The 16,302-nt window shown below is 40.3% G+C and overlaps 2 protein-coding genes across 2 annotated transcripts; one reads left to right on the forward strand and one right to left on the reverse strand.

Moving 5' to 3' along the window:
• Positions 1-57: 57 nt before the first annotated feature.
• LOC108083275 (uncharacterized) lies at positions 58-1,068 on the reverse strand. The gene is made up of 3 exons (XM_017178999.3): positions 809-1,068; positions 567-756; positions 58-510 (listed from the first exon to the last, which is right to left on the reverse strand). The coding sequence occupies exons 1-3, from the start codon at positions 996-998 to the stop codon at positions 123-125; spliced, it is 768 nt and encodes a 255-aa protein (XP_017034488.1). The 5' UTR covers positions 999-1,068; the 3' UTR covers positions 58-122.
• Positions 1,069-2,269: 1,201 nt separating this feature from the next.
• LOC108083299 (nucleolar protein 11) lies at positions 2,270-4,555 on the forward strand. The gene is made up of 4 exons (XM_017179037.3): positions 2,270-2,411; positions 2,471-2,635; positions 2,693-3,056; positions 3,112-4,555. Exons 1-4 carry the CDS (start codon positions 2,280-2,282, stop codon positions 4,470-4,472), a joined length of 2,022 nt encoding a protein of 673 aa, XP_017034526.1. The 5' UTR covers positions 2,270-2,279; the 3' UTR covers positions 4,473-4,555.
• Positions 4,556-16,302: the final 11,747 nt, after the last annotated feature.

Below are 16,302 nucleotides of genomic sequence, written 5' to 3' on the forward strand. Positions count from 1 at the left end.
AAGAAATTAACATAATTCGGACATGGGATCTGTACAATGGCAAGACGATTTGAAACATTTAAGAAAAAGACAGACATTTATATTTTTATTTTGACGAAATTAGTAATAAATACTTAGTAACTTTATCTATAGTTTTTTGCTCTTTTTTTCAAATCCCACAGCAATTTGGTTACACGCTCTTCGGCTTCATCTTGGAGTTCTTTTGGCAGATCTTGTAGTATACTGCCCCAGTAGGAGACCAGCGACCGAACGTTTGGGGCCTGCGATAGTATGGACTTCTGCAAGTCCACGTACTCCGAAAATTTCTGTGTTAGCACACAGCGGTCAGCTCTCTCCTTCTCCATGTCCTCAATTTCCTTCTGCAGCTGTAGCTCCTGCTCCTCTAACATGCTCTGGTCGAATGGGCTGCTCGGCTGACTTTCGTCGAGGTATTCGGCAAACACGTCTTCTGATTCCTCGGAAGTTTCGCACAAGGTTGACGCCTCTGGTGGTTTTGGTAGCTGAAGCGGTCTGTGTATTAATGCATTTAAAATTATTACAACCTTGGAAGCTGGACCCAAACATACCCCCTTTTTTCCCAGAGGTCCGGCAAAAAAGTCATATGTGGCGCAAAGACCCAATCATAGTCGTCATTCGCCTTCGGATCGGGAACGTCGGACCCTGCAGCACTTCCACTTGTTTTCCTTGTTATGGACATCTTCTGGTGGTAGCGCATGCTGGCCCGCAGGGATTTCCATGCGTTTCTGCAAACGCTCACTTTGAAAGACTTCAATTTTTGTAATCATTTAATTAAGTATTAATTACTTACCGTCTTTCTGTAACTCTGCGGCAACTTCCTCCCAGGCACTTTTGATATGTCTGGCATTAAAATGATCTTTGTGGTTTAAATCCCACATTATGGGCTTCGCCTTGACCGCATTTATTAAAGCCATTTTCTCCCCGCGGGCAGAAAATTTCTCGATCCTAGAACTATATCTCTTCTTCCACTTTCCCACCATAATGCCTGTAAAGCGTAGTACTGTGAGACCAAAAACCAATGTCACAATAGTGATAGCCCAATCGCTTTATACTTTGCTCGGTAACCAGTGTGACCAAAAAAATTAAGGAAAAGCCAGAATAATACTGAACTGCTGTTTGTAAACTAATTTTATAAGTGCAAAAGTGAAATCCCATATTATGGGCTTCTCCTTAACCTCACTTATCAGAGCCACTTTCCCCAAGCGAGCAGAAAATTGGTCGATCCTTGAATTATTTCTTTCTTTCATCTTAAAAATACCTGTATCACTATTATGATACTAGCGCATTAATTACAAATTTCGTAAAAGTCTATAGCCTCTTACACACAAGTGAGAGCAAGATGACTATATGGCACTTTATTGCCCTAGAAAAATGCACTAACTACTTAATTGCCGCGAAAATCGATAGATCTACATAAAATATACTAGATTCTAGATTTGGACCGATAATAAAATACGGTTTTAAATCTAGTACTCTTAAGCCTAGTACTCTGACGAGAAAAACCCGCTGTCTAAATTAGACAGCGGAATCGCTGTTTATTTCGCTACCGAGCTAGTGCGACCAAAGAAAATTAAGGAAAAACTTGAAATGCCATGAAAATGTACTTTTTATGGCGTTTAAGGATTTTCCATGGTCACACTGGACAGCTGTTTGTAAACAAATATTCAAAAAAAATATTAAAAATATTAATAAATATGGCATTAAAATGTCCTTTGTGGGTTAAATTCCATATTATGGGCTTCCCCTTGACAGCCCCTATCAATGCCACCTTTTTCCTTCAACTTTCCCTCCATTAGGGGTGTCTAAATAAATCAAATGAATTATTTAGACAGCGCGATATCAGCTGTTTACTATCTTGATCTGGCAACGCCATTCAATTTTCGCAGGCTTCATTTTCGTCGTCAGAGTACCGAAAAAAACGACGTGTCTAAAAGTTCTTCTTCTTTTTTTTCGACACCGTTTTTTTTATATGGAGTTTGGCCGCTGTCTAAATTTATACAGCGGATTTTTCTCGTCAGAGTACTAGGCTTAAAAACATAAATAGTTAATCTAAGTTCATCCCTTATTGAATGTTCTCCATATTTCATAAAATCCCCATTAGTGTGAATAGTGTATCAAACGATTGATTTTTTCCCTGCTATGGTATTTAACTGGTATTTTTATATAATTGGTATAGTTTGCCGGCAGATCACGGTCACACTGTACCGACTTCACGTGTTGCAATTTGTTTTCAATTTAGTTTATCAAATAAAGTTTAAAATATGTCCAAGTTTCTTTCGTATTACAACCTATTCCCGATACCGGATCCCAAGGAGTTCTTGGGCATGTCCTCGGATGGGGAGAAGGGCAACGTGGTGACGACACTGGCACGCAATGTGGTCGTGGTTTTAAATGTAACGTACATTCTCAAAATCGAGTCATTTTCCATGAGTTCATGTGAAATCCTTTCCAGATTAGCACACAAAAGCAGCTGCTCAGTTGGTCCCTTCCAGAAAAGCTATCGTCCAAAGTTATATACGATCCCAGCAGCCAGAAATATGTGGGTGTCTTTGGAAACCACTCTCTGCGCCTTTGGGATGTGGACACCAGCGATGTGTCTAAGTGCAAGAAACTGAAGGTTTGATGGATGGGAAAGTGAGTCAAATTTAACAACTAATCCCTTACCTCTTAACAGTTCCAGAAAAGTATTGCTCACTTGGTGGAAAACACCCAGGAAGCTTTGGTTCTCTTCAGTGATGGCGACTGCCAAACGCTCTCTCAGGCACTGGCTTCGCGTAAGGATCAGAAAGAAGATACGGCCTTGCAACTGTCCCTGGCAGCCAGCAAAATCATCAGCAAGCCAACTATTTACACAACGCCCCAGGGCCAGCAGGTGCTTACGTTTTTCGAAGAGACAAAGGCCACTGGTGAACTGCAGCTCATCCGGGTCGCCTTGGCCACAGCCACCAGGCGGGAGTACCACATCAAAAGAGAAGATGTACGGCTAACTGGTTACGCCGTCATCGAGGGGGACGCGGCTCCTCAATTATTGACCATTTGTAAGTACAAAATTTTTCTTATGGTGGATCTTTGAAGTATGACTTTTATTTCAAGGGTCCGACAAGCGAATCTTCATGCTGAACTTGGCAGACCGAACTTCGGAGCGTTCGCCCGGGCAATTTGTGTCTATGCTGGCCGAGCTGAATGTGGAAAGCAAGCTGTCTGTGCATGGAGTATCTAGGAATTTCGCAGCAATCTACGGGGCCAACTATGGCCAGGAAGGGGGCTCTCTATTGGTATATAACACGCAGTTCAAAGTGGTGAATGCCAAGCAGTACTTCAAGGTGTACCTGGACTTCTCTCGCCTGTGGGCCGGGGATGAGCACATCCTGCTGGCTATGGGTCAGAATATAGCTGCCGTACGGTACCGTATGAACCAAGAGGTTCTGGTGGACATGTTGGGCTCCCAGTTCAGAGACACCCACCTCACGCCCATCGAACTGGATCATATCAACGAGGAGGAGCACCTAGAGTCAGTCATCAAGTTCGATGGCAGCACTAAGCCCTTCAATTATCGGACTATTAAATCCAAGTTGAACAAACACCTGTCTACTCCCGAGTTGCAGGCTGCCGATGGAAAGGAGTTGGCATATGACCCTCCTGAGTTAGTGGAGCAAGAGATTAGCGAAATAATCAAGCACCATGTTCATGGAGAGGCCAACAGCTGCGAAAACGGACTTGAAGATGTAAGCGTGACTCTGATGACAAACTTCTTTGATGCAGGACCAATGAACACGGCGGTCCAGGCTTTGGTCCGACAGCTGGAAAGGAGTGGAGCTGGTGAAGAGGAGATTATCGAAAAGATTCTCACTCTTTTCATTAAGACAGGAAACAGGGAACATGTGCTGATGTGCCTGCGGCGCTATAGCAACATATCAGAGAAAATGCTGGCTTGGTCACTGCGATTTGCTTTAGATACGAGTGACAATCCAGCTCAAGTCAACGGCCATGCCCAGGACGAAGCAGTGGATGCCAAGAAGTCTAACGATACGCTGCTGAACGCAGTGCTTTCCTGCAGCTTTGATGCCAGCGGTATTGAGGAGCACCTTCGCCATCATCTGGAATTAGTGCACGTGCAGCGCCTAATGAATCACCTATATAAGCTAGCTAGTGATCCCAGTGCCCAGTTGGAGGAGCGTCCGAATCGTAACTACTCGTTGGTTCAAACCGAGCTCCAGGCTCTCCAATGGTTCGGCTGCCTCCTAACCTCCCACTTTACCCTGCTGAGCGTCTCGAGGGACGACGCTTTGCTTGAGACCCTCTCCAATTGGGCTGAGCTCCTCTCCTTCTATGAGAACAGTTTATTTGACTTGGCCAACATTATTCCACTGCTCACGAATATTGTTGAGAAGCGAAAGATGAAACCCATTTACTCCACAACGTGGTATGGCGTCGAGGAGGTCGTACTCTACTAGGGCAACAATGTAAAGGACTATTAAGCTTTTTTCCTAAGATTGTTATAAAGTGCTAAGTTAAATAAATATATAGTTTACTTGAATTTATACAATTTTGATTTCATTGGGATTTCATACATACATAAGTTACATACGGTTAAAAAAAGCAATTTGAAAAATATAATAACAAGATGCATAACGTTCAAACACTTGATTCGGCATATGGAAGCGATGTTTCTGTAAGCGAAAATAATTAAAACAAATAATATATATAAATTATTTTCTTAAAACATTGATATTCTCCATAAACATCAATTTTTTCCTTCGGTTTGTCTTTTGAAAAAATCGTATGTTAGTATAGTACAAGCTCTTAGCGTAGACCTAAATTCAGCCAAAGCATACATTTGCTAAGAACATACAAAATAAGGCATAACAGTATTTATTTTATATAATTATAATATTTATTTTTTTCTCGTTAGCCTTTAGTAACCGTTTCATGGTTAGGTATACTTGTGGCTTCGAAAAGATTGCACCATATATAAAGCTTAAAGTAAAGACAAGTGGCAAATGAATACGATTAAATGTAAAGCTAAGCTAAATTGTCATTTATTATATACGTTCATGCAATTTTTGCTTTAGGACCACTTCAAAGTGGCCGCAGAGTATAAACGTTTTTTATTTCATTTTCGAAACTGTACCAGCTGGCATTGTTAGATTAAACCGAAAACTTTTTCATCAATGGCTAACGAGACAAACACATGCGACCGAACTGGAAAATCACTCCTCGTCCCTGATAATTACACACATCAAAAATGTGGATTTCAGTTCTAATTATTATAAAAATCGTACATTATACAATGTAAATATAATGATCATTACATTTCAGGGCAATATTGTTAGAAAACTGAACATGTTGGTCGAAAATATCGTGTTTTCCTGAATTTCCCAAATTTAAGTTTCAGTTTGAGCTTTTAATGTATATCCTGGCAAAAAGATCGTAATTCGAAATTACTGGATCGCATGACTATATTAAAATGCTGTTATAGGAAAGTACTTTAACAAAATTTGTAGTAATACGAATCGATATCGAACAAAAATTTACCCTAAGGGTTACCTATTGATTTATTTATTTCTTTGTTCTTAGTTCTCAATATTACAATTTTGTAACAGAAAATCTACTTAAAGTGTACATGGAATCCCTGAGATCATTGAAGATTGAATCTGGCTCATTATGCCATTTTAATAATTTCATTTCGTTATTGTTTTCTAAGAACTGACTTGAAATACTTTGTTACCAATAAATATAAATTAAATTTCATGAATTTAATCAACCACAAGTCTGTGCGATTTTCTCTCCCTGTAGAAACGAAGGCCCAATGACAACCCACTTCAGCCAAGTCCAGCTCGATGAGCCACTGCCTCTTTACCACTTTCTCTGCACCTTTCTTTCGAATCAATCTCGACGCGAACGAACCACTTGAGAGCAATGACCATCCAAAAAACGTTGAAAATAACGACCAAGTTAAGAAGGGGGCTTTTTAAAAATAGCTCCCCTCCACGGTTGATTCACGTTGGGATTTTGATTACGGCGAGGGTCAGGGGCCAAGAGCAGCATCGCTTTTTTACGGCATTAGAACTGCGGCTATTCAAATTACAGGCGACTGTGGAAGGCATCGGGCATGGGGCATGTGTTTTTTCTGTTCCTGCATCATTTCTTCTGATTGTAAGCCGTAGATTTATCGCGTGCTAGATGGGAGGCGAGGGGTATAAAACCTGCTTGTAACGTCATAAAATCGAGATAAATTATTTAATTTTCGATTTCCTAAAACCATTAAGCAGAGGCAGAAGAGCCCCGACGCCTAGCTACCCCATAGCCGAGAGTAAGTTGCCGAGTCATACCAGGAGACTCAATCACAATCGGCCGGTCCTTATATAAAACTTGAATACACATATTCCTATATACTTTATACTATATGTAAGGTTTGCCGCTGATGCTGCGCTGCCTCCACTGACCGATGCATCCGTGGCAAGGCGAAGGATATAGGCACAGATACAGCTGCAGATACATGCTTACGCCTACCTGTCCGCTCTGCGCAGGTAGCGCGCCCGGCCAGGTAAGCAACTCTTTGGCCCGGCAAACACTGCCGCAGATACAGATACAGATGAGCGTTACTTGTTGCAAACAAACGCTAAGAGTCGAGGAAACAGCACCACCAACGTACGAAAGGCTGCCCTGCCCCGCTGGGCATCACCGGCCACATTTAGCAGCGTCATGATCATCAGGGAGTAGGGACCAGGACCGGACCGGGCCGGGACTGGGATTGGGACCGAGATTGCTGCAGAGTTTGAAGGTCTGAAATGCAACATCAGGCAGCATCAGGGCTGCAATGCGAGCTAAAAATCTCAACGATAAATACATTTATTTATTAATTATTATTTATTAATATTACCTATTTTAATATTTGTAATAATTTAAAATGAATAACAGATAATACATGTATTTTAATTCAGTTATTATTTTTCACATTATTACATTTCCTATTTTAATTGATATTTTTTACTTATGTTACCTTTTGAATGTTTATTTATTAAAAATAATATCATGTTTTTAAAAATATAAATTTAAAAATAAAGCGAACTAGTTAAGAATACTTTTCTTAATTTATATGTTTTAACTAGAGTCGAAATGTTGGCCTAAAAGTTCAAATTCAAAATATAAAATACAATTAAATTCGTTTATAAGAAAATAGATTTAAAAAATCATGTGTTTTTATAAAGTAATGGTTTAACACTTATTTATCTAAAGCCAACAAATAGTTCTAAACTAAGAGCTAGGGGTAAAGAGCCATAGCAACTAAGGCCTTCGGCTCAGATTTAAACTATAAAAAAGGTAAAATATAATAAATTTGTACGCTACATACAGCTGTGTTCACGGAAATAGCAGTGCCCAACGACCTGCACGTTTAAGATCGGAAAATCCTGTTACAAACACTATTTTCATAATTTTTTTTTCATAAAAGCTTAGTATATTTAATTATTAACAATACCACAATCATTTAATTTAGGTAACATAAACCCTTTAGAAGATATAGCTAATATCAACAAAAAAGGTCTATATTATGCCGATCATTGAAATAGCAGTGAAAAACTAAAATTCTTCATAAATTTAAAAATATCGTATAAGAAACCTATTTCTTCTTAAATTCTAATTGACTATGATCTAATAATTTGTTAAATAGCCTTTAGAAGCTATCATAGCCTCATACCTGGGTGGCAAGGAGTCCACCAAGTCTTAGAAACGCTTGAGGGGAATATGGCCTCATTCCTCCTGCACAAATTGCCAAAGCTGCGGCTTAGAAGTCGGAAACTTCTTTAATACGTAGCCCTTGATGTCCCCCATAAGTTTTCGATCGGATTTATATCCGGGGACTGTGCAGGCAATGGCATTGCATCCACTTTTTCATTAAGAACCCACTCCTTGGCCACCTTGATGGTATGATTAGGGTCACTGTACTGCTAAAACGTCCAAATTAATGGCATATTTTCCTCAGTATACGGCTGCAAGACAGTTTTTAATATTTAGACATAAACATAATGGTCTTTGATCCCACCGATCATATATACGGGACCTACAACGTTGTATGAAAAGTATACCCAAACCATGATTTTTAGGCCACCATGTTTTACTGTCTTCAGCGTATGGTTTGGGTGGTACTTTGTATTTGGAGGTCGACGGACATATTGTCTTGTCCTATTCCACCAAATAAAACCAGTTTGGAGTCATTTGTCCAAAGGATATTACGCCATTTGAATAGTGGCAGTTCAAGTGGCTATTGGCGAACTCGGATCTGGCCTTGATATGCTTGTAACCAAGCAGTGACATTTTCCATGGACTTCGCGAATCTAAAATTTATTCAATAAGTCCCCGGCGAATGGTCCCATGACTGATTCCCATGCCAATTCCCGCTCATATATCCCTAGAGGATGCAAAAGGACGAGCTTTGCTGAAGCGAAGTACGCGTCGAGCCTGTACAACTGTGGTTTTGCGAATCGTACCTCGGTTTTTTTGGGTTCGGTTCATATTTTATGATTTATAAACTATTCTAAAATAACAATCTGAAAGATTTGGAGTCTCTTTACATGTTTTGCCCTTCTTTCTAGGCTAAGTTCTCTGATACCCTTCTCTCATGGAGCAGTGAGGTCCTGCGCCCACTAAAATATTTTTTTTTGCGTTGTAAAGGTGTATTATATAATAAACTATAATAACGACCGTAATTAAACTCATTTTTTACAAAATTAATAGAAATTTCGGCACTTTTTGCGAAAGAAAATTAAATACTGCTATTTCAGTGATCGGCCAAAACGAGCTGCATATGTGAAAAAATATCAATAAAACATAAAAATAGAGCAAATCTAACGGAATTTTTTCTCGATTCTTATCTTTATGTTCCATTTAACAAAAACAATGTGCAATAGATCAGCTTGCAAAAAGGAATATGTACAAAAAAAGGTTTTGAAGTTGTTCCCTCTGTCGCACTGCTATTTCCGTGAACACAGCTGTATAGAATACATATAGAAGAAAATATTTGATCGAATAAGTAAGCCAAATCCAGACTTTTAAAAAATCATGGAAATTGTCTCTTAAAATTTCTTATATTCCCACAAAATTGTGATATCCCATGAACCAACATACTTGTTTGACAAACTCAAATCTGCTACCTCAACTAGAACGAATAATTATATATGCCCAAGATATAATTCGCTGTGCTCAAATAGGCAATTCTTTACTAATGCTATCCGTCTGTGGAACAATCTGCCACATAGATATAAGACAATTAGGGCCGCAACTCAGTTAAAATCTCAAATAAAAGAATATTTAAAGTAAAATGTAATGTAAGAATAAAACAATTATTAACTAGAAGACATGTAGTAATACGTTATAGAAATAAGTTCATATGTATTAAAATTAAGTATATACAATTTCAAAATCTTTGTGACTAGCGCTACAATTATAAGTGTAAACTTGCTGTGCTAGGATAATATAATAAATAAATTAAATTAAATTACATTAAAAACAAAGTCACTGCCAGCAAAGTCACCTGTGATTTGTGCCCAGCCCTGGACCAATTGCAGCTGCCTGTAAGCCAAATCTAGTGACTCGGCACTTGGTTCTTGGCAGCGACACGGCCCTGTGCTGGCATCCTTTGTCCCTTCCCTTGAAATGTTACCCATTTTTGTTATTTTTTCCTTGCCCCCAAACACAGGCACACACACAGATGCAGCAGCGTCTCTGGAGTTGGGCCCACTCTTTCATTTCTTATTCCCCTGTTTTTTTTTCCTTTTTTGATTTTTCTTCTTTTTTTTAACGACAAACCGGCCGGCATTATTTTTAGAATTTTTCAGTCAAACTTGTTACCAAGCTAGGGCGAAACTGGCTTCGAGGCTGCAACAAAAACAAAAACGGCAGCAGCAGCGGCAGCGACAGCAGCCAGCAAAAATGCAATGATCTTGTTCTCATTCCACTGCCTTTGTCTCCCCCTGTATAACGAAAAAAGGTGACTTTGTCTCTGTTCCCCGGCTCCCCAGAGCCATGTATCGGGGTATCTCTGTGCCCGTGTATCTGTGGCCCGGCATTGTTACTGTTCTCTGACTTTTTAATGCCCAAAAACCCGAATGCTGCTCGAAAATTGTATCGATCTTGGCCATTTGCCGGTGAGGTTCGGGTTCCAGCCACCTTTTGTGTTCTGTTTTCAGCTCTTCCTCTTCCACGCAGCATCATCATGACCACGATGATCATTATAATGCCGATTCCGATGCCCGGCCGATGCCAATGCCGATGCCGAACAGGGGGGTACAGTTTCGCTCCGAACTGAAAAGTTATCATTTTGATTCTCTCTTCTTCGGAGTCTGCTGGTTTGGTGGGTTTCGCCGCTCAGTCGCTTTCTTTCGGGTTTCGACTCGGAGTTCAGGCCTTACCTAATTTATTTTTATTTTCGTTTCATTAATTTGAGTTTTGGTTTTAATTGAACGGCGCGTCGTTCTCGTTCTCATTCTCCTTAGCCTCCCCAAATCAGATTATTGACTCTTTTCGGGTCCCCCCCTCGCTTGGTATAGGTATATCTATGTGCTGGAGATTATTCAAATGGGGTATAGACAGAGGCCTTTGTTTGAGCCCAAACATGTTGGGTTTAATGAGTTTTATTGGTTCTGGCTCCGGCTCAATAGACGTTTCTTGGCCAAAGAGGGTAAATATGGTCCATTGGTCCGTCCATTGGCCATGCGTATTGCCTTGGAGGGGGGTAAGTGGCGGCCACCCCAGGGGCTTGGCTACGCCAGTTGGGCCAACTGGTTTCCATTGGATTATGCTTATTAACCTGGCCATTTGGGGATCTCGGACAATGGCCAGGCCGGGTCTTTGAATTGTGAAATGATATGGAAACCGATAGAGCTGGAGTCCAAGCCCCAAGTGAACGGTTTCTTTGGCTTTATGTTGGAGGAACTAGTTTGAGCTTTAAAGGACGGCAGCTCGATCAGAGATATATATACGAGTATACAGAGTTTATACTATATGATTTAATCGTTAGTTAGACATATAATAAACATAAACAAAATAAAAATATACATACATTATTATTTTGTACTAATCTATTTGAGTTGCCAGTTATATTTTGTTGTAACTGTTCATTGCCCAATCGTTTTTAATCACCTAGCTAACCCTAACAATTAATTACCCGTCCCCGCTGCCCGCTGATAAGATCTCCGCCAAAATGTCGTCAGAGAGCCGCGGACCCAGAACCTCACACTTTCCCACAATGGCCGCGACAGAGAGGCAAACAAAACTTTTGACATATTTATATATCCATAACTGTGTGTGCAAAAAGTCAAATATTTTCTCTGCACGTTCCCAGCGGCGGAGGCAGAAAGGCAGAAAAATGAGCAAACCCCAACTCATCTCACGTTTGCTCGGCAGGCAGACGGATCGGGAGGTCGCAGCGCCGCGCTGTTGGCAAACAATGCAAATTTCCGAGCCAGGCCGGGACCAGACCAGGGAGATGCAAGTGAAGGAGAGAACAGGCTGCCCTTTGCAGCGTCATAATGTCAATAGGTTATGGGCAAGTTCGTTGCCTAAGTCTTTCGTTTTCCAACGTTAGTCAGCGACAAACAACGGCCCCTCTAATCACTTAATCATCTTTTCCAGCGAAATTAACCAAACGGTGGGCGAAATGCGAATAAAATATGTGTGTCAGCCTCTAAATCTGTGGGGGCACTCGAGTCTCTGGCTTTCTAAATAAATTGCTTACCATATCCGCCAACCAAAAGCGACATTTCAATCTCTGACTCACTGCGTCAGTTCGCCGATGTCTGTACAATTTTTGCCTGATTATTGCGGTTTTGCTGGGCTACAATTTAAAATTCCTGCGCCTATCGATAAGTCCCCCACCCCCTCCTCCACCTCCTCGGACAGGCCGCCGAAAAACGAGGCTCTGGCAATTTGATCTTTAAATTTAAGCACGTTTAAATCAAAAGAGCAACGGACACAATATACACATGGATATATCTCTCGCTTAAAAGCCAAAAGCCTTGCGTGCCTGGGCCTTGTACATGAAATATATATGTACATATATACACATATATTGTACACATATATCTAAACATAGTCTTCAATCCCACACAACAACACAACAACAAAGAGCTGGAGGCCCCAACAGCAACAGCAACAGCAAAAAGCCAGCTCCAGCAACAAAAACCACACGGATGACTTTGTGAAATTCGAAAGGCGGCAGCGTTGCCTTCACCACTCGCTACCCCCTTTCCCCCGTTCGCATCGCCCAGCTCACCTCCTTCACTTGGCCATTATGTACTTTAAATTTAAATTCAATTGACTTATTTTATGATGGCAAACGGGCGTCGTCGGCCACGCCAAAAAGTACAAGAAAAAAATCAAGAGAAAAGAAAAAAACAGAAATTAAACAAGGAGAAAAAACCGAAAAACGTGCCAAGGGAACCGCTCACGTAGGCTCTTGAAAGGGGGTTACTCCTTGGCCTTTTCTTCGGGAACAGTGGATCAAGCCCTGGATGGAGCTACGCCCCTGACTTCTTGCCATTTGCCTGGAAACTTTAACGGCCATTTCTTTGCTGTTCGCTGTTGCTATCGTTTTTGCTGTTGCTGTCGCTGCCACGCAGCAGCAATGCACTGAGATAAAAATCGTGTATCACTTGTGAATAGTTTTCTCCTACAATAATTGATAAGTAAATATTATTCTTATATTGAAATTCTTATGATATTTTGCTCAAAACTCAACATTTCTGGGTATTTATTTCGCTGTATTTCTAATACACTTACTATACTAATACACACTTTCAAAAATGTTATTTTTATTTCAAAATATAATAGTTTGGTATATGTACATTTATTTACCTTAACGTTGACCACTCCTGCCAGTGTTAAGAAAACTAATGATTCTGACTAGCATTGTTCGCTAGGTAGAATTTCTTAAGTAAATAAATGTATATATATTTAAATATAATTATATACATATTTACCTATATAAAATATAGTGTAATATTGGCAAAACAACAATTTAAAACTAAATAAAATAATGTATTCACAATTTGCAAGTCTGTCTTGACACTTAATAAAAGCTGTTTCTAAAAATCTACTAGTTGTAATATTAATTAACATATTATACTAAAATGAATTAACTTAATAGGATTTCTTTGACACATATAGTTGAATATTAATAAAGTTCGATACAAATACAAAAGATAATTATTTCCATCTCTGTGGCAGCAACAATTTACAAGTAAATAAAATGTCTATTACCAAATTTAAGTTGTTTTTTTTTCTATAATTTAGATGCAATAATATTAAAGATATAATATTAAAATGTACTACATATATTTTGTATTTTATTTCAAATATAAATAAATCAATATTTCCAAAATGCTCAATATAAAAACAAAAGATAACAATTTCTTCCTCTGTAGCAGGCAACATCGCCAGCCGAAGCGATCGTCATCGGCCTACCTTGGTAACGTATTTTTCGTCGTCGCTGTTGTTTTTCTGCCAGTTTGATCTTTGCCATAAAAGTGATTTTTTTTATTCTTTGCTGGCTGTTGCGTGGCTATTGCGCTACACTTGATTGCGTGCTGTACGTGGGTTCTCAAGCAGCTGTTGAGCCGGACTCAAGCTGGGTCTCTGAGATCGGGGAGGATTTGCTAAGAGCTAGGGCTGATCCGAGCCGGGATTTTTCCATGGGTGCACCATATGCACTGAAGGGAGATTATCTAGCTCAAACTATAGTATTTCTTATGGTTATTTGAAATAAAAATAAAACTAAAAGATTGTAAATGTATTGTAATATTACATTGTAATATTAGCTGTATTTTATCAAGTATTTAATCATATAAAGGTCTTCAAAAGTCCCTCTCAATTCTGTTTAAAAATTTTTATGGTATTAGGATAAGTTGCTATGCCTTTAATTTTAATCAAAAAGTTATTTAATAATTCGAAACGCCTAAATTCCGTGTAGTTATATTTTGAAATAAAACTTCATACCAGATTTATTAGTTCAATATTTTTTATTTAGATAAAACTGTAGCTGCTTGTTGAACTATTATTGTTAGTTATCATATCTAATTAATAAGTTTAAGTTCATTAGTTTCGCTTAAAAAATATTCAAATGCTTTGGCTTTATTGTCCCCAGCATATCATATCACTTCGTAAGTGGATATCTCGGCCGTATTCATATCTAAGATCAGCTGTTAATTTTCACACTCCGCTTTATAGAGGAGCAAGCAGCCCGGCTAAGTCAGATGGCGACTTTCGGCCGACCTCTTAACTCTTGATCAAGTTTCTCTTGATATTTGCGGGCTTCTTTCATTTTATTTTGGGCTTTTGTCGTCTTTTATTTTCTGTGGTTTTTTTCGCCTTGTATTTCTTGGTCTTTTTTGGATATATTTTGGCAAGTCAACTTGCTGGACAACAAATTTGCCGAAGCCGGAGAGGTAGTCCACCAGAAATCGTCCAGTTTTATGGGTTGAACAGGGCATAAAGGGTGGTTAATAAATAACATAAAATTGGAGGAAATCTGTAATCTCTTAGATTAAGAATCGCTGTTAGAATATACTTTATAGTTTGATAAATATATTTTCATATCTTGTACTTTGCTTGGGCAGCCCTAATAATGACCAGCTCACCCTGTATACGCCGTAATGCCAGCCTTTATAATTTCAGCTTTCGTGCAATATAATTTTGAGCATTTTTCACCCGCATTGTTGAAATCTAAAATCAATAGCCACAGTCACAGCCACATAGACAGCCATTAGGCAACATCTTTCAGCCGTCTATACCCTATGTACCATACACCTTGGAGCACACACACACTCTCGCCCGGAGAGAGGCTCCCACACACACTCTCGCAGCTGGACGCGGACGGGCTTTGTACTTGTCTCTTACCTGTATGCCTCTCATTTGGCGGGAAATCATGGTGCTCGCTCGGTGCTCGCAAGGCAAAAACAAAAACCCGAAAATCAGGTAACGACGCGGCCTCCGTCGCTGCCGGCGTCAACGTCGCTGCCGCCAGAGCACAGGTAAGCGCGGCGTCGGCGATCGGATCATCGGCACACCAACGCAGAAAGCGGCTCACACCGACGGCACACAGTCGCACATCGGGACAGGTCTTATATACCCAGCGGCAGCGTCGACGCCGACGTGGACGTCGAACGTCTCAAGAAGCTGATCTGGAGCTCGTTTGTCGCATTTTTACCAAAACTGAATTTAGTTTAGAAGCGTTTGGCGGCGTTGAAGGTGTGTGCGAAAGCAATCCGGTGCCAGGGCCAAAGTCTTGAAAATCTTGAATCTCTGGAGATCCCAGAGAGTCAGTCAGTCATACCTCGAAAATGCCAGTCCCCGAGCAAACCGAAGCAGTGCAGTTAAGTGCCCAAATTCAGTGTGAAATTTCGGAGATCAGTTCGCGACCTCACAGCTCCTGCAACACCACGCAAATCGCAGCTCCCAGTCTCTCCCATCTCCGAGATGTCCGGGTATGTCATTTGCATTCGCAGCTGTTCGGTATAACCTCACTGGCACTGGCACTCAGTATCGTATCGCATCGTATCGAAGGTATGTATTGTAGATCGTGAGCAAATTCTTTAGACATCCGGCTCTATAAGAGCGACACACGCTTCCAGAATTTTCAATGGCGTTATCGTCATCGCCCTCATCGCGTATGCACAGACAACTCTTGGTTTCTTGAGGCAACGAAAAACGTGTTTCGGGCCAGCCCGAAATCGATTTGGTAATCAGTTTCCTCTATATATGCGCAGATCTATGATCTAGGCCTAGGCGAAGTGGCCTCCGGTTTCGGCTCTTTAACGTGCCCAATCAGCGGCGGCATCTCCGCACTCAGACCATTTGAATATGCTGATCCATCCGGCCGTCTCTTTCTCCGGTCGTACTCCCCTCTCTTTCGCGGGATGTGTGATTTGTTCTTGGAACTATTTGAATTTGACTTGCGGTCAGCGGCTAGGCGTCAACTCTCGGGCCTCAGAATATATCTATATTTGGTGTGGATATTATGTTAATTCTGTAATTCACGTCATCGGTTCAAGTCGAGAGATTTGTGTATTAGTATACATCTATGTGGATACTATATATGGGGGGATTTATCTCAAAGGTGTGTTGACTTCAAGTGCAAATTAACCTTAATGGCATGTCTGAAGAAATCACAATAAAAATCCCCAGTTGATCAATCCCACCTAGAAACAGTGTAGGGAACATCATTTGCTTGCATCACTAAGTAGATGTTTCAATGGCAGATTGCTTTAATTGAGTACGGCGAAATTGCTT

The sequence above is a fragment of the Drosophila kikkawai genome, chromosome 3L, assembly GCF_030179895.1.
Source record: "Drosophila kikkawai strain 14028-0561.14 chromosome 3L, DkikHiC1v2, whole genome shotgun sequence".
In the NCBI taxonomy this organism is placed as follows: domain Eukaryota; kingdom Metazoa; phylum Arthropoda; class Insecta; order Diptera; family Drosophilidae; genus Drosophila; species Drosophila kikkawai.